The following is a 27763-nucleotide window of genomic DNA, read 5'->3' on the forward strand; positions in this document are numbered from 1 at the left end:
ATCTCTATATAGGGTTATATATGTGTATATAAATTATATATTCACATATATAAAATATTTTAGCTTTTTTGTTGCAAGCTTGAACCATTTTTAATTTCTAAAGCAATTCATCCTTTTCATTTTATTAACTTTGCCCATGATATTCACCATATTATTTTATCAAGAAATGTTTTCATCCCTTTCATTCAGTAAACTCTTTCAGATGTGTTTGTAAAGCATATTAATGATTTGTAAAATATGTGTCATTTTGATTTTCTCAAATTGAAATAAAATATTATCTTTAACATTTTTTATTTCCAAAACCTGCTGTTTTGGTAGTAAAAATATTGTGGCAATTTTAGCCACAATATTAGTCTGATTGTTGTCATGTTGAAGTGTTTTGCTGTTAAATATATAAAAAGTTATTTTTACTGCAATTTGTGTGTGTGTGTGTGTGTGATGTTTGACATTCATGCACATTAGTAATTCCCTTGATAGTAACTCCTGTCCATTTCCACACCTGTAAAGACCCAAAAGGATTGTTCACACCACTGAAATAAAATGTGGTTGTGATTGCCTCAGGCAGGGTAATTTATCTAATGGGATTTTCACTATCCCCTATTTCTTTTAGTGACATTCCACGGATTCCTGAGAGCTCCCATCCTCCACTGGAGTCCAGTGAGTAGAAGATTTATTTGTTACTTTAATATGTACTGAATGAAATTGAAGAATAAAGATTTAGCACTTATTTTAGTTATTGGATATAAATGAATTGGTATTACTATACTAAGTTATCTCCAATGATTCAGAAGTTGGCAACTATGACAATCACTGGAAACCCAAAGTTCTATTTTAAGATTTTTCTTTTCCTACTTTCTTTTCTTTCTTTTTTTTTTTTTTTTTTTTTGATGGGTATACAAAAACCTTAACTGGCAGTACCTTCTGCATCATAACAGTCAGGACTCTTACAGAGCTCAATTAATATACCAATATTAGTTTTGTTTGCTATACATAAAAATCTACTGTGATACTGGATTATTCAGTCTGATACAATCAATTAGCTCAGTCTCATAAGCTAACTTCCAGTGAAGGAAACAAGCACGTTAGATAACTTAAAAAGAGCATAACATGATAAGCACTGGGTACTATATGTAGGTGACTTCTACTCCAGAAACCAACATTGCACTGTATATTAACTACCTGAATTTAAATTGAAGTAATAGTAATAAAATTTTTTTAAATAAAATAAAAACAATTAAAAAAAAAACCTAAAACAACCTATAACAGTGTCAGATATGATTGTGGAAATGAGTGGGTGGAGTAGAAGTGAAGTCAGTGGAGTAGAGGTGAAGTTCAACAGAGGGGGGTCAGGGGATAGTGAGGCTCAATGGTTGAATTATCTACATGGCCGTTAAAGACACTCCAGGTAATAGAAAATGATAATGTATGCCTTGGAGTCTAGACAGTAATGAGATTTTCAGTGAGAATGTGGAAGTAATGAAGTGATGTGGATATTTACTCTGCAACAGATTGGCATTAAATTCATAATACCTTGGGCTTGATGATCAAGTGTTATTATGTAACCCATTTTATGGAAATACAAATACAAAGTGATTTAAGAGGAAAACATGTGATCGTGGCTATAAGGAGGTAGAAAAATGTGGGTGGGATAGAAAAGGAACAGAAAATTAGCTTAGTATATCAAATGCATACCTGCTAGAGATGAGACCATATTTGATTTTGAGCTTTCTGATATACACAGAAGTATAGAGTAGAGGAAAATTGGACCAATTGCCTCATTTATAGTTAACAGTATTTAAAAATAAACTTCTGTATTAAAAACAAACTGATTATTAGAAGCAACAGTGTTCCTGTATTAAGACCTAGGGGAAAAAATTATCTTAAGGATACCTGATAAAAGAAGCATAGTTACAAAGAATTTTATAAAAATCTTTTTTGAAGTCTTTGGAGGGCACAGAGTGATGCTATGTGGCTTAACTTAGACTTAATTTGTGTGTATAAAAAAAAAAAATGTGTGGATGACACACCCTCAGGCAATGCTCCATAAGTGTTTTATCAATAAAGCTAAATTTCGAATGGCTGTGGGTTCAAGATACTTGCCAGGATAATAGCATTCCATAAACATTCTTTTTTTTTTTTTTTTTTTTCATAAACATTCTTTACCATGGATTGTGTCAGGGTATATTTTAACAGTGATCTGAGAAGAGAAAACTCTTACTTTAAAAAGAGGAGAGAAGGGATCCCTGGGTGGTGCAGCGGTTTGGTGCCTGCCTTTGGCCCAGGGCGCGATCCTGGAGACCCGGGATCGAATCCCACGTCGGGCTCCCGGTGCATGGAGCCTGCTTCTCCCTCTGCCTGTGTCTCTGCCTCTCTCTCTCTCTCTCTCTCTGTGACTATCATAAATAAATAAATAAATAAATAAATAAATAAATAAATAAATAAATAAAAATAAATAAAAATAAAAATAAAAAGAGGAGAGAAAAGCCACACTGAGTGGCTAAGTGGACTGCCAGCCTCCTCTACATGAAGGTGAAATGGGTCACTTGTGGTGAATCACTGGAGAAAGCATTCTCAGACATTCAGGAAGTTCATTCTTAAGATCAAAACTGAGATAGACGGGCGGGGGTGCCAGGGTGGCTCAGTAGGTTGAACATCTGACTCTCGGTTTTGGTTTCGGCTCAGGTCATGATCTCAGGGTCATGAGATCAAGTGTGAATTGCTGGAAATTTTCTCCCTCTCCTTTTCCTTCTGCCCCTCCCCCACCCTGTGTGCACACACACTCTCTCAAAATAAATAAATAAATCTTTAAAAAAATAAACAAATTGAAATAGATGGTAAATCATATTTAAAAAAGCAATGAGTTCTAGGCTTAGATGTGGCTCATAAATTATATGTTTATTCATTTTAATTTCAGCAAGGATATTCATAATGGATGATTCTTTAGCCAAGATAATTAAAATAACAGACACCATCTTTTTTTTTTATATTTTATTTATTTATTCATGAGAGACACACAGAGAGAGGCAGAAACATAGGGAGAGGGAAAAGCAGGCTCCCTGCAAGAAGCTTGATGTGGTACTCAATCCCAGACCCCAGTATCATGCCCTGAGCCTAAGACAGATGCTCAACCACTGAGCCACCCATTCATCCCCAGGCACCATATTTTTTATCACTAAAGCATGAAATCTTTATACCTATATGTGACGTTATGTCAGAACCTAAACTGTACAGATTCCCCCCTCCGAAATATAGAAAGACAATATAAATTGGAGCGAATAAGTACAATATTTAATTATATCATTTCAAATACCTTTAAAATAGGAAATTAACCATAGAAAACAATATGATAACTTTTTGTAACTATCCAATTGAAAGTAGATTCTGCTCTTACTGATGGTATTGAAATATGGTTTTATACAAATAATAGGTGCGTTTAACATTTCATAAAAAATATTTATTCTCACACATATAAATGTGTTACTAAAAATTACTTATATTTTTTATCATTTTAGGTTCAAGTTCCTTTGAGTCTCAGAAGATGGAAAGGCCTTCCATTTCTGTTATTTCTCCAACAAGTCCTGGAGCTCTAAAAGATGCCCCACAAGTCTTGCCAGGACAACTTTCTGTGTGTATTTTTCATACATGTTGGAAACGATTAGTCTTTTCTCATTGTTCTGAGTCTGTCCTTAAAAAAATGAAGGACATTTATCTCTCAATGTCCCCCAAAATTTGAAGTCTGTCCTCCAAATATATATCATATATTTAACACCATAATCTATTTCACAATTTGCATATATTTATTAAATTATTAGATTAGTCTCTGTTCATATATTTATTTGGAAATATTTATTCAGTGCCTCTAATGTACCCAGATGTTATAAACATTCAATGATAAATGACAATGTAAGTAAATAAAATGTCCATTATGTTTTGTGTGCTATAAAAGTTTCTGAGGTAAGTATTTGATTAGACATAAAAACTCAGAAGGTCATGGCTCCACCTACTTAATAACCTTATGAACCTGGAGCCTGAAAAAAAATTTTTAATACTCTTTTTAACTTGTTGAGTCATTGGATGAAACACTTCATTTCTGATATCACTCTGGAAAAGCTACAGTTTTTCTTTCCGTTGCTTTATATATGATGTGGGGAAAGCCAGAGAAAAGAAACTATGGCGAACTATTATGAAATGCCACATCTATGTAGATTATGGTAGAATAGAGGACATTTATATTTGTAACTAAAAGAAAACTTGCTTCAAAACTGTCCTGTAAATAGTTTACTTTTTCTTCATTGGTAGTATGTGGATTTCTGTAGTCTGTTTCTGCTGCTCTACTCTTGGCATTTAATTAAACAAAGAAGGTAACTGTAAGCTTACTGTTATTTTTAAAACCATTCTTGGTTTTAACTTCTATTTTTAGTAAATTGAATATCTTTGCATAGTCCTTTCTGTTTATTTTATCTGCCCTGCCATTTGTGTGTGTGTGTGTGTGTGTGTGTGTGTGTGTGTGTGTGATAGAGAGAGAGAATCTCTCATATACTCCACCAATATTTTAGGAGGGATAAAAAATCTGTTTTGGTTTTATGAAAAACACATCTCTGTTATTAACTGAGAACAGAGATATGGATTCATATGGATTCAGGTTTGAACCTTTACTCTGCCCTGCACTATGAAAGACCAATCATATGTTAAATTACATTACTTTCTATAATGACTTTTGAATATATTCCAATATATTCCCATTAGACAACTTCACTCATAGTTTTCACTCAGCCATAAAACCAAAGTTAACTTCTAGATTAAAAAAAAAAAAAAAGTCATGTTAACATTGTTCACTGCCAGCACAAATACTATAATGACCACTAACATTCTGGTTTTTAGGAATTTGATGGTATTTCAGTCTGCCATTGTCCCATTTTTTTTTAATTCGAACTATGAAATCTTAGTAGAAATATCATTATTTGGTCTTCACTTAGTTGAAGATATGTAATGCACCTTTCCTACCTTCCTTGTTCTGTTCCCTTTCTCTCATGAAAATTAACTTGTAATAGGTTAATTATAAAAATTAAATGAAAAAAAAAACAGAAAACAACAGTATCTGGTGTTAAGGAGGCTCACAGTAAATGTTTCCTCCTCTTTACCAAATCACTTGTGTAAACTGCCTATTCATTAAACTTCATTTCAACACATATGGTAATATAAAATACATTTAGCCACACTAAAATCATTAAGTCATTTATAAACACCAAACACTGGCACTTAGCACTTATTTTTTTTTAATTTATTTTTATTGGTGTTCAATTTACTAACATACAGAATAACACCCAGTGCCCGTCACCCATTCACTCCCACCCCCCGCCCTCCTCCCCTTCTACCACCCCTAGTTCGTTTCCCAGAGTTAGCAGTCTTTACGTTCTGTCTCCCTTTCTGATATTTCCCACACATTTCTTCTCCCTTCCCTTATATTCCCTTTAACTATTACTTATATTCCCCAAATGAATGAGAACATATAATGTTTGTCCTTCTCCGACTGACTTACTTCACTCAGCATAATACCCTCCAGTTCCATCCACGTTGAAGCAAATGGTGGGTATTTGTCATTTCTAATAGCTGAGTAATATTCCATTGTATACATAAACCACATCTTCTTTATCCATTCATCTTTCGTTGGACACCGAGGCTCCTTCCACAGTTTGGCTATCGTGGCCATTGCTGCTATAAACATCGGGGTGCAGGTGTCCCGGCGTTTCATTGCATTTGTATCTTTGGGGGTAAATCCCCAACAGTGCAATTGCTGGGTCGTAGGGCAGGTCTATTTTTAACTGTTTGAGGAACCTCCACACAGTTTTCCAGAGTGGCTGCACCAGTTCACATTCCCACCAACAGTGTAAGAGGGTTCCCTTTTCTCCGCATCCTCTCCAACATTTGTGGTTTCCTGCCTTGTTAATTTTCCCCATTCTCACTGGTGTGAGATGGTATCTCATTGTGGTTTTGATTTGTATTTCCCTGATGGCAGGTGATGCAGAACATTTTCTCATATGCATGTTGGCCATGTCTATGTCTTCCTCTGTGAGATTTCTGTTCATGTCTTTTGCCCATTTCATGATTGGATTGTTTGTTTCTTTGGTGTTGAGTTTAATAAGTTCTTTATAGATCTTGGAAACTAGCCCTTTATCTGATATGTCATTTGCAAATATCTTCTCCCATTCTGTAGGTTGTCTTTGAGTTTTGTTGACTGTATCCTTTGCTGTGCAAAAGCTTCTTATCTTGATGAAGTCCCAATAGTTCATTTTTGCTTTTGTTTCTTTTGCCTTCGTGGATGTATCTTGCAAGAAGTTACTATGGCCGAGTTCAAAAAGGGTGTTGCCTGTGTTCTTCTCTAGGATTTTGATGGAATCTTGTCTCACATTTAGATCTTTCATCCATTTTGAGTTTATCTTTGTGTATGGTGAAAGAGAGTGGTCTAGTTTCATTCTTCTGCATGTGGATGTCCAATTTTCCCAGCACCATTTATTGAAGAGACTGTCTTTCTTCCAATGGATAGTCTTTCCTCCTTTATCGAATATTAGTTGCCCATAAAGTTCAGGGTCCACTTCTGGATTCTCTATTCTGTTCCACTGATCTATGTGTCTGTTTTTGTGGCACTTAGCACTTAAAGATAAGGATAATTATTTTAATATTCTTCCCTTACCTTTTAATAAAATTTTTATCAGTTTTATTTTCATAACATGCTATAACACTATAGGCTTGCCCATCATTAAGTCAAACACATAAATAGAAAATTTTGTCAAGTTATAAATGGTTATGCTTTCAAGTTGGTATTCTTTTCAGAAATAATATAATTGTTATTTAAAAGTTCTTCAAAAATAGGTTTAGTATGTTTTTTTGCAGGATTATAATACCTCATGACTTTTACAAATAATTCCTTTCTTCATTGATCTTAGGTGAAGCTGTGGTATGATAAAGTGGGACACCAGCTGATTGTAAATGTTCTGCAAGCAACAGATTTACCTACTAGAGTAGATGGGCGTCCCAGGAATCCCTACGTGAAAATGTATTTTCTTCCAGATAGAAGGTAGTGAATAATTTTAGAAAAAATATGCAAAAATTATTACTAATAGAAAAGGTACGATATCATCTCCTGGGATATAGTTTTGTTTTTTTAAAGCCTTATTAAGGGGCTGCTGGGGTGGCTCAGCAGTTTAACGCTGCCTTTAGCCCAGGGCCAGATCCGAAGACCCAGGATCTAGTCCCATGTCGGGCTCCCTGCATTGGAGCCTGCTCCTCCCTCTACCTGTGTCTGTGTCTCTGCCTCTCTCTCTCTCTCTCTCTCTCTCCCTGGCTCTCATGAATAAATAAATAAAATCTTAAAAAAATAAAAAATAAAGCCTTATTAAGGTAAAACTGATATACCAGAAATTGCATGTAATTAATGTGTACATTTTGATGAGTTTGAACATATGCATACACCTGTAATATAGTTTTAAAATATAATAAAATATTCTCTATGAGAGAATAACTATGTTCTCCCTAAAAAAAAAAAAAAACCCTCAAGCTTTGTATTTTAAAAAAAAATATATACCAATTTAAAATTTTTTCATTACCTTGTTTATACATCACTTAGACTTGAATAACTATACATCATTTAGAATATACCTTTCTGTATATGCCTGTTATAACTATTGCTATCATTGTAGTTAAAATTAGAGTAGTGTTAAACCCTACAGTCTTTTTAGGCTTTTTTATTAAAAATTTTGAGTTAAAAAGAATAAAAAATCCCAGTAGCAGTATTACATGTCACTACAGTAGATGGCAGCAGATTCTTCATTTTGCTTTTTCATTTACAAAATATACTTATTTTTCAGTGATAAAAGCAAAAGAAGGACCAAAACAGTAAAGAAAGTCCTAGAACCAAAATGGAATCAAACATTTGTCTATTCACATGTACATCGTAGAGATTTTAGAGAACGGATGTTAGAAATAACTGTGTGGGATCAACCAAGAGTACAAGAAGAAGAGAGTGAATTTCTTGGAGAGGTGACGTATATTGTAAAGATTCAAGCCAAATGCTTATTGAAGTTTCTGTGATATGTATTAATTGTTATTGATTTTATATTCTGTTTTGGGCAAGACCCTTGATTTAATTTAAGAACTGCCCTTTCAGATCCTCATAGAATTGGAGACAGCACTTTTAGATGATGAGCCACATTGGTATAAACTTCAGACACATGATGAATCCTCACTACCTCTGCCTCAGCCATCACCATTCATGCCAAGGCGACACATTCATGGAGAAAGCTCTAGCAAAAAACTACAAAGTAGGTTGAAGTTATTTTTAGTTACCAGAATTAGTTATGTTGTATTGATCAAATTAGAGATTGACATTCAAGATATTTTTTAAATGTTTATTAGAGATCAAAATATTGGAAAATGATTTGTCTATATAAAGTGACTTGGCAAAACTATTTTCTACATTTCTCTAATGAAAGGTATGTGATTCCAGAGGCTCCAGTTAAAAAACTCTGAATTATCATTCTTTGCTCAGTACTGATTGAATTGATTGGTTGATTAATTGATGGGTTGCTATATATATAAGATTCTTGATAACTTTATAATTCCTCAGTATTTTTAGTATTATTATTAATAAGAGACTTTTTAAAAACCCATTGTAAAGTATGTTTGTTGTTACTTATCTGGTGATTGAGTAAAACAGTATCTTTTTCTGCCTATGTCCATTAAATTTTGAGTTATGACTAAATAATCAACTGAAACTTAGAAGCTTCATTTTGGTAATCTAGAACCAACTTGTTTTTCTCTTATAATTGAATATTTCATGTTAGTGCCTCTCTGATCAGAGAATCATGTTCTCAAAGTTAATGTTTAATGCAGTATAATGACTAATTTTGAAGGATAAGCATAAATATTTTATAAAGACCATGATGTCCTTTTTAACATATGAGCTCAATAGAGCTCTAGCCAAGAAAGTCTTTCAGCCTTCCCACTCAGCCCCATACTCCCACCCTTCCTCTTGGTGGAGGAGGGCACCTAATTGGGTAGAAAATACTGTATATACTTTGCTACAGACTTTTAGCATAATACATGAATAAAAGAATAATTTGAAAAGTCAAAATCTTATTATATAAAATCTCCTTCATTCTATGTCTTAAGTGACTAAAAGGAGATACTGAGAAAATGTTATCTTTGGAGAAAAAACAGGTTTTAAAAAATCGTCTCAGCATTAACTTTGTGTATTCTTGTTCAAAAGTATTTAGTAGTAACGTAATTAGCTTTTTTAAAAAAAAATTTTGACCATGTCCTTTACATTTCATAAACCAACAAAACACAGAGGTATCTGTTTGCCTTACTGTTGTGCAGGATCTCAGCGAATCAGTGATAGTGACATCTCAGATTATGAGGTTGATGATGGTATTGGAGTAGTTCCTCCAGGTGCGTGGGTGAAGAGCATGGCTCTGCTTCACTGTGCTTCTTATGCTTGTTTTCACTGTCAATTTCCAGACTTATTTGGGATACTGAACTGGAGATTTATAGGACAGAGAAATCAGTATTATATTATTCCATGGTGACTTTTGTTCCAAATTATTAAGAAAGTTTGAAATGGGCTAGTAACTATACATTAACTGTCCCACTTACTTAATTTACTTAGGTTCTATCTTAGAAGCTAAGATGGCTAGCTAGGTTGAAATCATTATTTCATAATGCTCTGAGCATAAGTAAAAATACAAATTTCGTTTTGAAAGAATACGTTAATTTTCTCAAAAATTCCATTCTCCTATGTTTTATATTGTATGCCTATGATTTTTCCTTCCTCCATTTCTCAAAATAATGTAGCCTTCCATGGAATATACTGAGAAAGATGCATGGCAGGGTTTAAAATTGCATGTGGCATGGCTTAAATTTTAATGCTTTTGTGATGTGTTTATCACTTATTATACCTAGAATGTGTATGTATGTATTAAAATAAGGAAATGCTTTAGAAAGATTCAATATTCATTTAAGTCAACATCTTTTTGTCACTGTACAAGTTAGTAAAATTTTTGTGGCATTATATGATTCAAATCTATGTTTTTCACCTGACTCTTGTCAGAAAGTGAGTAAAACTAAGTTGTAAAGGCTTATTTTCTTGATGCTAATCCTGTGCTATTTTCTTGACTTACTAATAAAAAGTAAGGAAATGTCAAATAACAAGTAAAGAGAGTATCTTGGAATGCATAATTATGAATTATTAAAGGCATTTCTTTAGGACAGTAATGACATATGACCCCTTAATTCGCGTAATTTCTCAGATGGAGATGCACTTAACTTGAAGGCAGTGATTTTGGTAAAGTCAATGGATAGATTCCACACTAGTGACTTAATTCACAGTTTGAAGAGATACATAAAACTTCTTTAAAACTAGGAGAAACTGTGGAGAGTTCTCTAAAATTAGAATTCATTTGCTTCTTATAATTCAGAGAAAATATAGTATTTAATCACTGTATGAAATTAGCAAATATTCTTAAGAGCAATAAACCTGATGTTGTGCCCATCTATATTCTTAGATAATACTCTCTGACATCAGACTACAAGAGTTTTGAATATTAGTGCATAAAATTTCATATTTTCTGTTTTATTTTTAAAAGTATCATGATAGACACATTCTCCTCAGAAACTTGAACACGACAGTCAATAGAATATTCATTTTTTACAAAATTGATAGTGGAAAAGTGTATATTAAATCCATTGATTCCTATTTAAATTCCTATTCAGATGATTCCTGGTAGAAGAGTAATCAAGCCTTTTTAACAAGAATCTTGGCTATTAATCAGCCTTAAAATGGTCATTACCAACTCATCTAAACAGAATTTACTTCTGTGTATAGTTCTCATGTTTCATTCACCTGAAATTTCATATTTTTATATTATGAGGCAGGATAACAAACAGATGAAAGAATAAATGGCCACTTGAATAATTACTAAATTACTAAAATGGTTTCTTCTCCTTTCCCTGAGAGATCACAGATAGCAGCCAAAATGGGAGTTACGAACCCACTATAGTAGGAATGAAAACTAAAAACTCACTAAAAAACACTGAGTTTTAAAAATATTTATATTCTGCACTGAAATTTACCAAATCATGATTTTTATAAACATATATAATCTCTTTTATAATATAGAAGCAATGTCTAAGTTGTCATTTCAAATAATACTTATTTTTATTCAGCATTTAAAAGATAATGAGGCAGGACTTTTAATAGAATATGACAAATAAATAATCAATAATATTTTATATTCTAGAGGTCTCTTCATAAAAAAGGGAGATAATGCAATTAATTTATATATTTAGGTATACTCTTAATTGATCCAAAATGGATATATGCTAAATTCTAAAGATACATTGGTGTGGACAATAAAATATAGCAAGTTACACAGTAATATACAATACGTTAAAAAAAAAAAGAGGAAAGATGAGTCATTGGTAAAATAAGGGCAAGCAGCAAAAATAAAATGAAGGGATAAATTAATAAACAAGCAGGTAGATAAATTTGCACATGCTTTTAGAGATCAATTATGAATTTGTTACTATGTTTCCCAATATTCAGTATGAAGAAAGATTTATTTAGATGTAGATACTAGTTCTACATTTGATTAGTATACTCTGAAATTTCTGTTTTTTTTGTTTTCTGAAGACGTTCAAAAGCTTTATTTAGATGTCTTACCACAGCTGAATCTTTATTAAACTTTCTAAGACTTTTGCTTTTCTAGGACCACAGAGTTCTCATGTTTGATGTGCTTACCTTTCTCCCCTTAGGGAATGTTTTGAAAGTAGCTGAGACTTTCAAAGCTACATTTTATTAACTTTATCATAGCTTTGTTGTTATTTAAAATAAATAATTTTAGCCACTTAAGAAGAATAAAAATAAGCATATGGAGAATGCTCTTATATGGGGCAAGACATGTGGTAGCCTCAATTTTTCTGAGCATTACTACAAATTCAGAAAGTGAAAATACAAATAAACCCTCTTTGAGTTAACTAAAACATTGAAATGAGCATAAAGTAGCAGTTTCCTCCCACCTTTTTCTGAAGATAGAATATGTGTTATCAGCAACAAATTAAACATAATACAAAGAAAACCAAATTATTTTGAAAAGCATCAAAACAACTATGAATACAAATTAGGATAGGATAAAAAAGGATATTACTTTCTATGTAAATACAAAGAACCCATGAAAAAAATCATTTATACCCTTCTAACAGTAAGATGTCAAAGTTCTCTAAGTTATTTCATAATAATTAATTATATCAAATTATAATGTGATTTGTATTGTTTATTATATACATATATTTCAAATATGAAAGTGTTATTTATATATCTTAAATATTCTTTGAAATTTTGAAATGGTGCTCCAATTCAATCTTGACCTTCCATAATTCTTGTATAACTGATACAAAATGTTATCAAGTAATAACAAATGGTAATTTGAAATGTTTAAGTAATTCAGACCTTGGATTATCTTTAAAAATAATCACCATTTTTTATAATGAGCTGTGACATAAATTCACTATGCGTAAATTTACGTGGTTTCTTTCTAAACTTAACAATGACAGAGAAACTTTCCTATGTGAAACTCAAAACTTTAATTACTATGATTTTTGTCACAAAATGAAATATATGAAATTATAAATTATAACATTTATTGTTATATTATTTGGTCATTATACTGAAGTTTTTAGAATGACAATGTTGGGCATCGTTGATCTCAGTATTGTTAAATTGCACTTAATGAAATGTTTAAAGGCCTTTCTTATTCATTAAGCTTAGTTAAAAGATCATACAGTCACAACAAATAAATTGTTGAAGAAATTTAGTCTCCCTAATGATGATGTTTCATTGGCATATTTTAAAATAATGTAGAAATTATCAAGTAAATAAATGAAGAACAGTTCAGGATGCTCAGTTAAATTTAATGTTTCATGTACATGTATGTAGTTGTAAATATATTATTTTCCCTGAACCACAGAATTTTTTATTTTCCTTTCAATGGCAAACAATGACCATCAGGGAAAAAAGAAAGTTAATTAAACTGTTACTTGGATTTGAGGTTGGATTACTGTTTTATCTTAACTAAGAGATGATATAAACCTTTTTGTTTCAAGGGAGAATTAATTTTACAATGTACTTTTAATTGCAATTTTATTAACTATATTAACTAAGTTATGTTATCAGCACATTTGAGGAATAGTTTCAGATGTCTGAGGTAGATCTGATGATTGTTTCTATAGGAGGTTTAATTTTCTCTGCATTATTGCCATAATCATCTCCATCCCTACACTATTTTCATTTGAAAATTTTGGTATTATATACAGTTTGCAAAATTCAGTGAATATTTGTAATAGTGAAGATTTAGTACTCTTCTTTGTTAACTAAAATTGATATGATAACATTTTCATTTTCTTAATTGCAAAGCCATCTGAAATCCAATTAAAATAGTTGATCCTTTGGAAGAAAAGTTCAAATAACATTTAAAGAGACCCACATTTCTAAGCATTGATTTATCTATTAATGAGAGAACACTGTCAATGAAAAAAATCACTAACTCATTCATTTTTAAAATTAAAATAGTATCCCAGCTCATCATAACATCTGAGGCATCAGTTGTCATACTCATATTCAGTATTTCTATGGGTACCTTTGAACAAATCTGTAGCTTGTTTTTATGCATGTATATGTTACACTCTGTGTACGTATACTTAATAGTTTTGAGGAGAAAAGCTAATAATACTGATTGCATGGCATTTATTGTAGTAGATATAATCTACTCTAGATATAATCTGATATTTCCACATTAATGTTTGCATTATAGAAGAGTACTGACTGATATTTTGTGTGTACTCTTGCCAGTAGGTTATAGGTCTAGTGCTAGAGAAAGTAAATCTACAACATTAACTGTGCCAGAACAGCAAAGAACAACTCATCACCGCTCACGTTCAGTATCTCCTCACCGCGGCGATGATCAGGGAAGGCCGCGTTCACGTTTACCAAATGTGCCATTACAGAGGTAGGCTTTGAAATGGGCTTAAAGTCTCTGTCAGTAATTTTTAATTTTAATACAATGTAAGCTGCCACAAGACTGTTACATGAAATAATGGTTTGGGCAGTCAAGTTCCTTTTTCAGAATCATTTGGAGCAAAATGTCTTTTTATGCATTACTCAACCTATATCACATTCTGTTCTTGAATCTCAAGAAATTTTTTCCAGGGATTTGAAAAAGTTTATGTCTCAAGCATAGTTTTTGAATGACTATCTTGTATTCCGCTGGCCAATTTTCTCTCCTGTTAGGAAAAACTGTATAATAATGAATAACTTGTGGAGAGAAATGGCAAAGAGGAAAAGGTTAAGAGGGAATGTATTTTTAAGAAATTTAGAATTTAGAATTGTCTCTTTGAAGCACTTTAAGTGCTCAAAAAAAGTATATAAAACATAAGTAATGTAGTGCTCTAATCCTGAAATATACTTCTGAAATTATAATTACTTATGCAGATGAAAATTGTGGTCCTTTTTTGACAAAGATGCAAAAGAAGATTGGAGAAATGCAGAACAGGGAAATCACTCATAGGGAATTAATACCTTTAGCTCATTGATAAAATATGTATTTGGTTATGATGCCAGAACTTTTCAAGCCATGCCTGTATTTTGCCAGTTACTGACAGATCTTCCCCATTAGTTTGCCAGATTTGGGAAGATTATACACTTTGATCCATATGTATTTTTGTAATCATTTTAGGAGTTTAGATGAAATTCATCCAACAAGAAGGTCACGTTCTCCAACTAGACACCATGATGCCTCCCGAAGTCCAGTTGATCACAGATCCAGAGATGTGGATAGTCAGTATTTATCAGAACAAGACAGGTATTTGTTCAAATTATGATCTCAACATTTTAACTTTTTATTTGCTCCTTTTTAGTATATGATAGATATCTTGGCAGAGTACATCAGAAAGTAAAAGTACTTAATTGCTCGAAAGTGAACTCTCAAGGAACAGCTGTGAGGATATTCTAATAGAAATGCGACTCTAGGAAATATTTGGCTAACATTATATTGTCATAATGTGTGCATTTTTTAATAAATAGAAATTTATGTTTAGCCAGTTTAAAATGCATAGCTTATTGTTTCTAAATTATAGAAGGAAGCCTACAGAAGCAATTTTCAAATATTTTATATTTTGTGGGTTGCAGTCTTTGGGATGTTATTGATGTGATTATAAAATTGTTTTTATGCTATTAAACAATTATGTAATTATAAAATTATGTTTTTTATGTTATTAAACAAATTTGGATACAGGTCATCTGAAAGACAATTGATGTTGCAGAGTTTCTGTGAGAACTTTAATAATAATATTTTTATATACCTAATTTTCATAAAATGTATTTCTATAAAATGTCTATAAAGTATAAAATATTGAGATGGATTTTTTTTCATATGAGCAAGTACTTCCTGGACACAATTACTAAAAATCTACATTACAGCTCTGTTGTTCTACATGCCCATAGACTTTGTTCTCAGACTAACCACATACTTATATATGCCAGATCACAAGCTCAGGATCTGATTTAAGGTTTTAGAATACCCACCTTGCTGGATATCCTCTTCTGGATTTTTTAAAGTGGGAAAAACTTTCAGGAAGGAGTAGGGAAATGTTAGTGGTGCTTAATGATTGATTTTTTTTTTTTTTTTTTTTTTTGCTGTATAATCGAGGACACAGAACTCAGTAGAGCTTCTTAATCCTTTATTGTCATCCTACTGTGGGAAGTGGTTTCATGACCTTCAAGAGTGGAGTCATACTGGGTACTGAGATAAGAACTGCTTTGAGGAATAGGATTGCACACTGCTCAGCCTGAGCTGAGTTGAGTGAGGGCCACTTTGTCAACCTTCATTGGGGCCACTGTGAATTTAGGTGAGGATGGAAAAAGAGGGCTTCTTGACCAGGGCATTTAATAAAGTGAAATTCATTTGAGTGTAGAAAAAGTACCAGTTTTAAAATAAAACAATTCTAATTGAGTATATTCATGATTGGCTAAGAAGTAACATATATGATATTGCATTTTTAGTGACTGTAAGAGCCAAGAGGACTCATGCTTAGGATTCTCATTAGCATCAGAATGGCCAGATGTATAGGCCTTTCAAAGTTTTTAAAATACCCAACTATCAGGAATTAGAAATAGATTTCTGCGTCTTACTTGGGGAAGGTTCAGTTTAGGTTTGCTTTGTTTGAATATTTTGTAAAGTCACTTGGAAATACGATAGCAAATCAGCAACAGCTAGGACTTTGACCATGATGTTTGTACTTTATTGTTTAAATTTTTTAAAATACTGTCATGTTTATTTTTGTTTAACCTCTCGAGCAAATATGCTAGTGCAGACAATCTGGTTTCTTCCCTTTTCACATTTTCATCGGCATACCATTGACATATTCCATGTCACTTAATGCCTCATGATTTATCTGTTTCATCCACCACCCATCCTGTCTGTGCAGTGAGCTTCTTATGCTGCCCAGAGCAAAACGAGGACGAAGTGCAGAATGCCTACATACAACCAGGTAAATACAGGGATTTGGTAATGGTAACTGTGTGTGATGACTCTCTTTCCATTCTACTATTCTTTCTTCTTGCACATAATGGTATTATTACAAATATGTAAAATTAGTTTCCCAAGTATTCAAAATTTGTTTTGTTTTATTGGAGGCTGTGGAAAGGTTCCAAATATATTTTAATTCTAATCCAGACAGACTGCTTTTCTATTTGTATATTCAAACTCCAGAGACTGATGTGCCTCTGTGGAACTCTTTACACATTCCTAAAACTGAGGAACCGATTTCCACAATTACAATTCAAAATGCTCACTATGAGCAGCCCCACCAAGGCCCCTGGCAGCACACACACATACCTGTCTAGTCACAGGAGGTCTGATCTGTGCATGGCAGTGTTATTGTTTTCATGATTATGTTTGTTTTAGCCTTTTTAATTTGCTTTTGGAACCTACTATTATTTATATTATTTGCTTTTAATAAAATCTTAATAATGGTCATTTTTTATTGGCTGAGCATCAGCTTCCTTCATGATAAAGAATGAGAATATTTGACCTTAACTTCTAAACCCTCCCTCCCTCATCCCCTCACCATTCAGAATGGTTATAATACAAAGTTTCTCATATAAGCATATAACAATATGATGCTTCTTTAAAGTTGAGAAGAAAAGGGGATGTAATATTCTACTGTAAATTGGAACTTAGAACCTGATACTTGATTTACATCTCATTACATCTTGGATTTCATATCCAAAATAAATAAATTTAACTAGTAAATCTCATAGATTATGCATAGAATGCAACCTGTAAACATTTATGCCAATTTAGAGTTAATAGAAGGTAAGGAAGTAGAAGTCTGTGAAACAAACCAACACAAAGACAAACTTTTTCAAATATTTTGGCTAATAAAAAGACAGTAGGAAAGGGCTGTAACTGTGGAACATCTGCGTGCAAGGACGAATGCAGAATTTACTTTGTCTTCATGGCACACGTGTTTCTGCTAAGTAATGCAAACATGGTCATGCTAATAAGAATTGTTTCAACTTCTTTTATATATAAAATTATCCTATTGATAACTATTTCCATGTCTTCTTGTAGTGACTCAGGAAAAAAATGAGGAAATGCTAGTTTTGATTGTGAAATAGAGAAAAATATAAAATTATAAATATTGTAAAAATTATCTCAAGTTCTTTATAATGCTTAACTGCCCAGACTTACTATTATGTGTCTTCCTAAAAAATAGTTTGTCAATAGGAACAATGTATTTGTAAATTCAAAAATAAATAAATAAATAAAGTAAAACGAAATAAATTTACACCAATAGTCTAAATGGAAGAACTAAATATATTTTTTCTTTCCTGTATTCTCTACATATAAAGTTGAAATATCAAGATATGCAAATATAATATACTGGTAATTTCATCATTTTGTACAATCTTCAAGATACATCATTTCATATTCACTTGGGAATTTTAAGAATAAAATTTGAGGATTTACTACTTTCGAGCAAACAAGGAAAATACAATTCATTGAGCACCAAGTATAGTGTTGTCATTAGTGTACTTTATCTCAATTCTCTGGCAGTAATTATATGATGTGAATGTTATTACCCTCATTTTACAGATGAGGAAAGGTGCTGAGAAACTTTAATAAGTAACAGAGCAAGGATTCAAAATCAGATCTATTGACATTTTCCACTAAACTAGTTTTTCCAAAATTAGATTTTGAGGAGTTGGTGCTGTGCCAGTAATAGAGTATGAGTCAAACAGATTTTGGAAACTTGCAAAATATAGTCCCTCCCTGAAGATTTAGTATGCACATCATGTTACAGTCATCATACACTCAAGAAATATATCTCATGCTGTTTAATCCATTTTCTGCCTATTTATTTTAATAATTAATACATAATATCCAATTATTATATTTATAACTGATAATGATTATAATTTGTTACACAATTAATATCTATTTATTTAACCATTAAATCCTTTTCATAAAAATATGACCTGAGAAAGTAACATTGTACAGAAAATGCTATATAGCTGCTTTACTATGTGTTGCATACTTTATATCTATTATCCCATTTAATTCTCTGAGACTCCTGTTAAGTGGATTTATATCCACTCTTATATAGACGTAGGAAAAGGTCTGAATTAGCCAGGTTCATTGCCATTAAGTTGCAAAGCCAAGGTGCGAATTTAGAGCCTTCATACTATACATAAATGTTATGCTCTCTTCCATTCTGATGCACATTCTCTGCTAACCCTTGTCAAAGTGTTCCTGAATAAACCACTTTTGAATTGATTGCTTTAAAAAGTTATAGAGCAACCTGTTGCTGGAGATATTTGCCTAAGGTCAGGAGTTGAAAAGAAAACTACTGCTTGTGAAGCAGGCAGATGCTTATTTTCAGTCAAATTTGTCTTCAGTTGGTTTTCAAATATGGTGCTCTAATATATTTTTAAACTGAAGCTTTAAGAGATTTTTTTTGATTTGATGTTAGTATAAATATGAGTAAGCCAGTGGGGTGTTTGAATGTTTAGTTTGTCCTCAGCAATTGTTTATTCCCTTCCCTGTTTATTGTATTTTAACATAAGCTGAAATAGACTAGGGACTTTCATAATCAGCAGTTAAATTTATAGAAACATTAAATTGTTAAAAAAAATAATTGATTAACTGGATCTACCTTGCCCTTGGTGTAGTTTAGACCATCCAGAATCCCTCAGAGATTTAAAATAATTCAAATAAGGTTGGGCCTTTTCCACCATTTTCTGCCAAATCAAAATTCTATTCTAGTTTGCATCTATTGTCCATCTCATTTGCTTCCCAGTGATAAATTTTACATGTGGTTGGATTTGGATTCAGATGCCAGTAAATGGGAAAGAGTTCCTCCACTGCACTCACCTGATCTTTTGGTCTAATCTTTCCTTACTGCAGTTCCATCCCATGATGAGCTTTCTCCCTGACATGCTGGTCAGCTCTCTGCTTATTACTACAATGTCATATTTTAATTCCCAAATTACATAAATTATTTGGTTAGCACGTTTAGCTATGAGTTGTTTATTTCCACAGAAGCAGATGTAGTATTAAGTCAGGGATTAAAGAGTAAGTCTAAATATTGATTAACTCAGAATTTTGTTGGCAGATATTTTTCAAATTAAGGCAATTAAATTATAATTTTGAGTCTTTACCTTAATTATGAAGTCAAATGTCTATAATTCCATATTTTAATAATTCTTATTCTACCCTTAAATAATTACTGTGGTTATTCTGTTAATAAGCAAAAGACCTGTCTTTGTTTGAAACCTAATAGGCCTCCGACATTTTTTCATGTCCCAATAAAATTTGCTTCATATATATTTTTCTGTTTCCTGCATGTTTGTGTTGCCATGTTCCAGACATTTTGTTAGGCACTATAAAACATTACCGCCTAAGATGCCTTTGTTAGAGAACGGTTCTCACTGGAATATTTACAGGTAAGAGCCATAACAGTGAGTCCCAGTTATAAACCAATCCTGAATCCCTTGCCTACTAAACATAACAAATTCAATTTCTAATAAAGCGCTAACCTTTTCTCTTGAAAGTAATTATGCACAGAGATTCATGAGATTAATGATATCTAAAAATGACTTTAACTATATAAAACTTACTAATTCCTTAATATTTCTCAAAATGAAGTCTACTTAAATATCAGAATTCTAATTGTCGTGTCATTTGTTTTGTTGATTTTAATTATGATAATTAATTTTATATTATTTTATTTTTGGATAATTTTAATGTGTGAAGCTCAGTTCTGCCTGCACATACCAAAACCAAGTCAGTGACTAGACAGGACTTTCCCCTGCATCATGAATGCTTTCACTCAAGAGTCTTGAGATTTACTGATGAAATATTGGTTAGGTAAGAACATTTGGAAGTCATGCCTTCCACTTCCCCTTGTCTAGTGTCGTGAACCAAAATAGTTGAGTCATAAATTTTTTCTCCTCCAATGTCCTTCATTTTGTTTTGGTGTGGCATCTGTTCTTGGTAACGAAGTTTTAGGCATTTTGTTTTAGTGCTTTCTGTATCCAGTTTTTTCATAAGTAGGTGTGTTGTAGTCTCATTTTTTTTCAGTCTGAGACCCTTTTAAAAAATTATGCAAACCAATTCAAGCATAATCTTTGTTTAGTTTCATTTTCTAAACAAAATTTTGCACTGCCATCCTGTCAGCTCTCTCACACCCTTATGAACTGAATCACAGTGATTCTGCATTTTATGTAAAGGGGACATTATTTTATGCTTTACTCTCTAACACGGTCTTCCTTTCTTTGTTTTCTTTGTCGTTCTCTTCTACCACTGGATGCAATGCACTGGCACTAGTGAACTGCAGCCCTCTCTTGACAGGGCTAGGAGTGCTAGTACCAACTGCTTGAGACCAGATACTAGTTTGCATTCACCAGAACGAGAAAGGTATAAAATAAAGACTTTCTTAATCTTAATTTCCTATCATTTGTACTAGTGATTTTTTTTTGATCACTTTGTTTTGTTTCATGTGATTCTCACAGTTTTATTCATTCATGTTCACTTTGCTGACTGTCTCCATCTCCCCCTTCCCTTATTATACATATCTAAGTAGAGATATGTGTATGTGGGTAAGCCCAGGGCTACACATACACATATTTCCATGAATGTTGTTGCAAATGGTGTGGTGTAATTTGTCACTGCTTCTGGCTGCTGCTTTTTCCCTTCTGTTGCTGTTCGGTCGTTTTATTTACACACAACTCAGGGAGCCTTCAGTATGCTGATAATGTTATAGGGCCCAGAGAGTTATCCGAAGGGGATCACTTTCCTATTAGTTCCTATTAAGTATAGGTTTAAGAGCAATCTTCCCACAAACTAAAAATAAGAATTCTATTTAGGTGGGAAACTTACCTTGTAAATTTATATTCATTGCTTAGTCAACCTTCTCATTGATGTAGATCAGGTTTTGCAGTAAGTTATTATTTTGACAACAAAAAAATGATATGTTTATCTTAGATTTTCTGATGCCTTACAAAAATAAGAGCACATTATATATACAAACACAGTTTTACTTAACACTTTCAACTGATGGATTAATAAATAATTCTGATTTTAATTCAATTGTATTCAAAGTTTTTGTATTATAGTGTTTCCTAATTCTAAGCAGCTAATTTTTCCATTATAATGGAATTTTCTGTCCCAGTATAAAGTTGGTTATAATTGATAGTCTTGTATGTACTTGTTATTTCTTTTCAATTTGAAGTCATTCACTGGAGATTTGTTTACTACCTATTTATAAATCTTGAAGAGAATTTTGATGCTAATGTGCAACCCACTTCTCCTCTTCTTCAGAGGCTGCCTTAAACTTTTCTTTAGCAATCTTTTTAGTCAGAATCTATTTATGAGGTGTTTATTTCTGGACTTAAATAATAGGTATGGGTATACACATCCATTTTTAACTGACTGCATATGATTCTACTGAGGAAATTACTTTTTATTTGGTATTCTTTTGTATTTATATATTTTGTAATAGCAAACAGTGGAATCTAACTTATATGTTATATATTTTTATATTTGTACTAGAAATTTTAGTTGAAATGGCTATAGGCTCTTCTAAAATCACAGTTGAAATTGTTTTATTTTTCTCTTTTGTTATAGAATATACCTCCTCCTCAAGAAAAGAGTAAATACAAGAGTAGCAAGAAAAATCTTTTTATAGTTTTTACTTATTTTTATTTTCTTATATGTTTCCAGTTGGTATTAAAACAGAATAGAATTGCTCAATTCAGTAGAATATTCTGACTATATAACAACACCCTAACATTTTTAATATCATTTATATAGGTACTTAGGTACTATCTACTAGAGATACAGTGCAAGCCACATGTATAATTTTTAATTCTCTGGTTGCCATATTTAAAAGGTGAAATTTATTTTAATACTTTAGCCCAATATATATCTGAAATATTCTGACATATAATCAATTAAAAACTATAGATATTTTACATTCTTTCTTCCATAATGCTTAATAGCCACTTATGGGTTGTAGCTACTATATTGGATACCACAGGTTTATTATGCTGACCTATCTAGCATGTGTTCCTTTGTTACTCTAGAGGCATAGAGTTCACAAATCTATGTATTAGTGAATTTAACCTCTTAAGTAATATTCTTAAAATAGCCTGTAGACAATCTGGCTACAATTTTTGTACCGGTCATAGAGAAGTCTGAGTGTACTTACTTTTGATAGAAGAAAAATATAATTGAAACCTATATTCAGTCTATATTATTAAATAGAAATTCTCCATTAGCAAATGAAAAAGGACCAAGAGGCAAGAATTGGTATGATCAATGATCTTTAATTTATTGTGGTTAACTTCGTTGCCAAGAACAACATAAAGTGAGCTAAGTTTTCATCAAGATAATTACACAAGTTGTAGATTCTTATTGGTCTGGAGGATAAGGACCTCAAATGCCGTTTTGTGCCCATACCTATCAGCAGCTTTGAAGCAGAGCATCACAGTATCAACAGTGGTGACTTTGTTCTCTTTGGAAGATGCATAAAGTCCCAGGGCAGAATGTTGCAGAGAGTAGGGAGAGGGAAGTTTAGAGGCTTGTCCCAGTTACTTAGTTTCTCATATTGACCAGAGAACTTCTTATATGAATGCCTAATTTATACACAGGACATAAAATGTTAAAGAAAATTTTTTAAACATATTCTTAAAATAGTGACATGTTTCCATGGCCTAATGAACTATAAAAGTTAAATAATTTACTGATTCTAAACCATTTTAATGAATGTTTGTATGCTGTTGTACCAACCCCTCCATGCCCTTTTTTGAAGTATCTTCACTAACTTGTAAAATGAATGAAGTTTTGTGTCAGTACAAAATTGTCAAAGCGGACTTGATATCCAACACCATAGTTCACTAATGATTCAAAGATGAAGGAGCACCAGGCACAGATGACGTATTCTTTTCTTCAGGGAGTCCCAAACCACCAGATCCATTTTTTCTCTCTTATTAGGATGGTTTGGCCCAGGTTTTATAGTGCGTGTAGAAGCACTGTTTGCAAAGGAAGCCATTTCCATTTTTAAGTGCCTTCATTATATATTCTGTTGAATACACAAATAACAAACACAAGTATGAATTATCCCATTGCTGAATCTAGTCATGCTTCATAAATCAATTTGGGGTTTATTTACAGTGAAAGGTCTAGGAAGACTATTTCCTACTGAAGATGTATATATTTTCACTAGCAAATATCACTGAATGTTTACAAGGAAGGCTAGTCAATGTTTTTTAACTTTTCCTCCATCTTTATTCAGGGAATGTTTCACATCATTCATTCCCCCTCGTGCCCTGTTTGGGAAGGGGTAGGTTGCAGGCCTACCATTAACCTTTTCTTTCTCAGGCTTTAAAACAAATTATTATTTAAATGTTCAGATACATTTATTTTTAGAGCCATGGGAATAGTTACTTTTCTTGGATGCTTTATCTTCTTTTTGGACCTTTCATAGAAATCATAGCCTTAGTGAAGGTTTGTGAAAGGGTAGTCTCCACTTAGTGCCTCCATTTTTTACCTCCTAGTAAATTCTGCAGTCTAACTTCTCCTTACCATGGCTCTATCATAGTACTGAAATTCCTCCAAGAACTACACTGGCTCCCTATTTGTTCAGCAGCATCTTACAACATTTTGTATTAACCACCCTGTCACTTGAACCTCTCCCCTGTTCAGTACCCTCTACAGATTTTCTTTCTTGTGCTTTGGTTATGACGATCTCCTCTTACAGGCTTCACTTCCTTCCCATCCCACAAAGATAGGTGTCTTTCCTACTTCCATCTTCAGTTTTCTTTTGTCCCACTCATTCTGCCCCTGAAATTGTACTTCTATCAAAAATTTGATTCCCAATACATATGAAGACAATACTCCACTATAATTGACCAGGCCAGAACTTTCCCTTGAGTATTAGCTAGGTCTGAATTTCTAAACAATTGCCATTTCTGTACATCTGAATGTCTAAATTAAATTCATTATGTCGGTTTGTATCCTGTTATAGCAAAAGACTTTCTTTTCCTAAATTTTCCTTTTATTAGATAGCTTTGACATATAACCAGACACATTATCTGGAAATATTTTTCCTGGTCCTTCACATTAAGGAGTCAGTAAATCCTATTAATTCTCTTTTGAGAATCTCCCAAACAGATCTCTTACCTTGATTGTGTTGAATTATATTATAGCCTTTCCCTTGTCACTCTTGCCCCATTAGTTTTTTCATGACCTTTATTAATAGTTTTTATTCATTTTTGTCTTGTTTTCTTTCCATTAAAATTAAAATATCACTTTTTCCTTTGTTGTATGATTAAAAATTTTATTTTATTTTATTTAAGATTTTATTTATTTATTCATGAGGGACACAGAGAGAGAGAGAGAGGCAGAGACACAGGCAGAGGGAGAAGCAGGCTCCATGCAGGGAACCCAACGTGGGACTCAATCCCGGGTCTCCAGGATCATGCCGTGGGCTGAAGGCGGCGCTAAACCACTGGGCCACTGGGGCTTCCCTGATTAAAAATTTTAATGTCCATTCTTCAAAAATGGACATCAGATAACTATAGCTTTTATAAAACCTTTCTAAATTACCCACACCACCTACTCCCATACTTCCCTTTTGCAAATCAGAATTATTCACTTTCTTTTCTGGGCCCACATAATATTATATACTTCTATTAAAACATTATATTTTACCTAGTACTGTATTTGTTTTTTCTGCTATATTTTATTCCTGGAAGATAGGGATCATATCTTATTTGTCCTTGCCATCTCTGATAGCATTATTGTTTTTTACTTAGTAAATGCTCAATTTGGAGATTTAGGGGGCTTAAAAATACTCCCATTTTCTATTCCCAAATTTGGGTCTAATTGTGAGCTAGACCCAGGAACTAGAAGATGGGAGATCTTAATATCACCATAAATGCAATGGACAAGTTTAATAGCTGTGACTTTAGGTCTACAGGCTTGCTAATAACCCACCCCAGAATCAGTTAGATTCACTGAACCACAAGACAGGTTCAGGCCCAGACCTCAGATCTTACAGCTGTTTTGAAGATTTGTGTCCTGCAGTGTTTGCTGTTTGCAGGTAGCTTGATTTGGAAGGAGTAATCCAGAAAGGACTAAGTCACCTGTGCCTGGTCCTTTAACACAGTCACTGATCTCCTAAGGCAGTCTTCCTTTCTTGAGGTAGAGTGAGACAAAGGGTAAAAAGAGACAGGAGCATTGCTTGAATGAATTTCACTCTACATGGAAACATGAGGCCTAACAGAAAGGAAGTACCTACTTAAAATGTAACAAATATAAATTGAATTAAAATAAATAAGCTTTGTTTGTTACTTATACTTTGTTTCAAAGTATAAGTATCTATATTCATTTTACTTTAAAACAATACTGGGGAATTTTTTTTACTTAATTTATTTTTTATTTCAAGTTTTTATTTAAATTCCAGTTAGTTAACATACAGTGTAATATTAGTTTCAGGAGTAGAATTTAGTGATTCACCACTTACATATAACACCCAGTGCTCATCACAAGTAAACTCCTTAATAAGCCCATCACTCATTTTTTAAAGGACTAAAATAAATAGTGAGATCAAACAATAAAAATACCTTCTATATAATCAGTCATCTCATTTTTTCAGGTTTAACTTCTAATATTACAGTAGTTCACAACTATTTCTTACTTGTGCTGCTTATGAAGTGAATGGTTACCTTTCCGTATAATTTCTCTTTTATTTTATTTTTTTAATTTATTTACGATAGTCATACAGAGAGAGAGGGAGAGAGAAGCAGAGACATAGGCAGAGGGAGAAGCAGGCTCCATGCACCGGGAGCCTGACGTGGGATTCGATCCTGGGTCTCCAGGATCGCACCCTGGGCCAAAGGCAGGCGCCAAACCGCTGTGCCACCCAGGGATCCCAATTTCTCTTTTAGAAAATTGAGCTGCTTAACCATATTCTGCCGAGAGATATGTGCCATTGAAAGAAGTGTACATATGCAAACGTAAATAGTAATTGCACATTTAAACACATCCACATTTGTTTTACAGTGTATCAGTTCTGGGGGGGAAAGACATGACATAAGAATCATTTAATTGCTTACCAGAACCTGTCAATTCAAATTCCTTTATATCTCATTAGTGAGTCCCTTTTATCACTGTTAATCTCTTGGTTAAGGTACTCATTATTTCTTACCCGTAATAACTTACTGTCTACTTGGACATTCACAAATATATGTTGATTACTTTTTCTGTACCTGTCAAAATGAAACAAAAACAAACACTGGAGTTCCTTATGCAAGGAGCACACAGCCTATTAAGTCAACCCCTCAACCATCAGAGTGACCTTTCTTCTACTATGATCACAGGGAAAGAGATGAGCTCTGAACAAATAGAGGGTCCTAAATTAATGGATTGGGATGCCTGATATTGAAATGATAATATTGTAACTAACCAGTAACTTCTAGGTAGGCTATTTTGGAAAGAGAAATTCAAGAAGGAGCTGGTTCAGCTTCATGATTAATAACTCCAACATAGCCTGCCATGCTACCTTCCAAGATGAAAATGGAAGTTGAACCCTGTGTATTTGGCTCAAGAACAAAGAGATAAAGATTCAAATTTTGGCTTTTTCTTCTGTGTTGTAGGAGAGAAAGAAGTTGCACATAATTTGAAAGCATATAAAATATACTAGTATATTTGAAATTCACAAATGTATCATATTAAAACTTATGTGATATCTAGTCTCTGGATGAAAATTGAGTATAAATTGATCTTGCTCCCATATTAAATATATGAGGAAAAAGCAAATTGATTTCTTATATTTTTCTGTATATCAGCATATTCAGAAGGACTTTGAGTGTACAGATAATATATGTATTATGCTACATATTTCATCAAAAATTACCTTTTAATAGCTTGCATTCACAGTTGCTTGTTTCCAAATGTACACCTTTTCCTTTCGTAGCTTTCACTGCATGGTTCATAATTACAGCATTTTCCTTTACTTTTTTGTTTAAATAAACACAAGGACTGGAATTTTGCCTCAAGAAGCAAGGTTACTCATGATCCTGTCAAGCTAACATTACTTAATTCTTTACAGAAAAAATACATTAACTATATTTTTAGTGTTTTCACAT

The 27763-nt window shown here is 32.8% G+C and overlaps 1 protein-coding gene and 1 long non-coding RNA gene across 53 annotated transcripts in view; one reads left to right on the forward strand and one right to left on the reverse strand.

Moving 5' to 3' along the window:
• Positions 1–27763, forward strand: part of RIMS1 (regulating synaptic membrane exocytosis 1) — a 477431-nt gene that overhangs the window by 321366 nt on the left and 128302 nt on the right. For 19 of the 50 annotated variants that reach the window (XM_038554462.1, XM_038554466.1, XM_038554493.1 and 16 more), the window contains 11 exons: positions 611–657; positions 3513–3625; positions 6945–7075; positions 7866–8037; positions 8165–8318; positions 9376–9447; positions 13901–14057; positions 14784–14909; positions 16534–16596; positions 19979–20056; positions 20940–21029. In XM_038554462.1, the coding sequence (XP_038410390.1) occupies positions 611–657; positions 3513–3625; positions 6945–7075; positions 7866–8037; positions 8165–8318; positions 9376–9447; positions 13901–14057; positions 14784–14909; positions 16534–16596; positions 19979–20056; positions 20940–21029 (1203 nt within the window). The remainder of the gene's footprint in view (positions 1–610; positions 658–3512; positions 3626–6944; positions 7076–7865; positions 8038–8164; positions 8319–9375; positions 9448–13900; positions 14058–14783; positions 14910–16533; positions 16597–19978; positions 20057–20939; positions 21030–27763) is intronic. The other 31 variants (XM_038554468.1, XM_038554498.1, XM_038554473.1 and 28 more) reach the window with 8 other exon arrangements.
• Positions 22943–27763, reverse strand: part of LOC111098312 — a 178132-nt gene continuing 173311 nt past the window's right edge. For 2 of the 3 annotated variants that reach the window (XR_005367908.1, XR_005367909.1), the window contains exon 4: positions 22943–23694. This is a non-coding gene — a long non-coding RNA (uncharacterized LOC111098312). Of the gene's footprint in view, positions 23695–26823; positions 26885–27763 lie in introns of all 3 variants that reach the window. The other variant, XR_005367910.1, reaches the window with a different exon arrangement.

The sequence above is a fragment of the Canis lupus genome, chromosome 12 (genome assembly GCF_011100685.1).
Source record: "Canis lupus familiaris isolate Mischka breed German Shepherd chromosome 12, alternate assembly UU_Cfam_GSD_1.0, whole genome shotgun sequence".
Taxonomy (NCBI): Eukaryota; Metazoa; Chordata; class Mammalia; order Carnivora; family Canidae; genus Canis; species Canis lupus.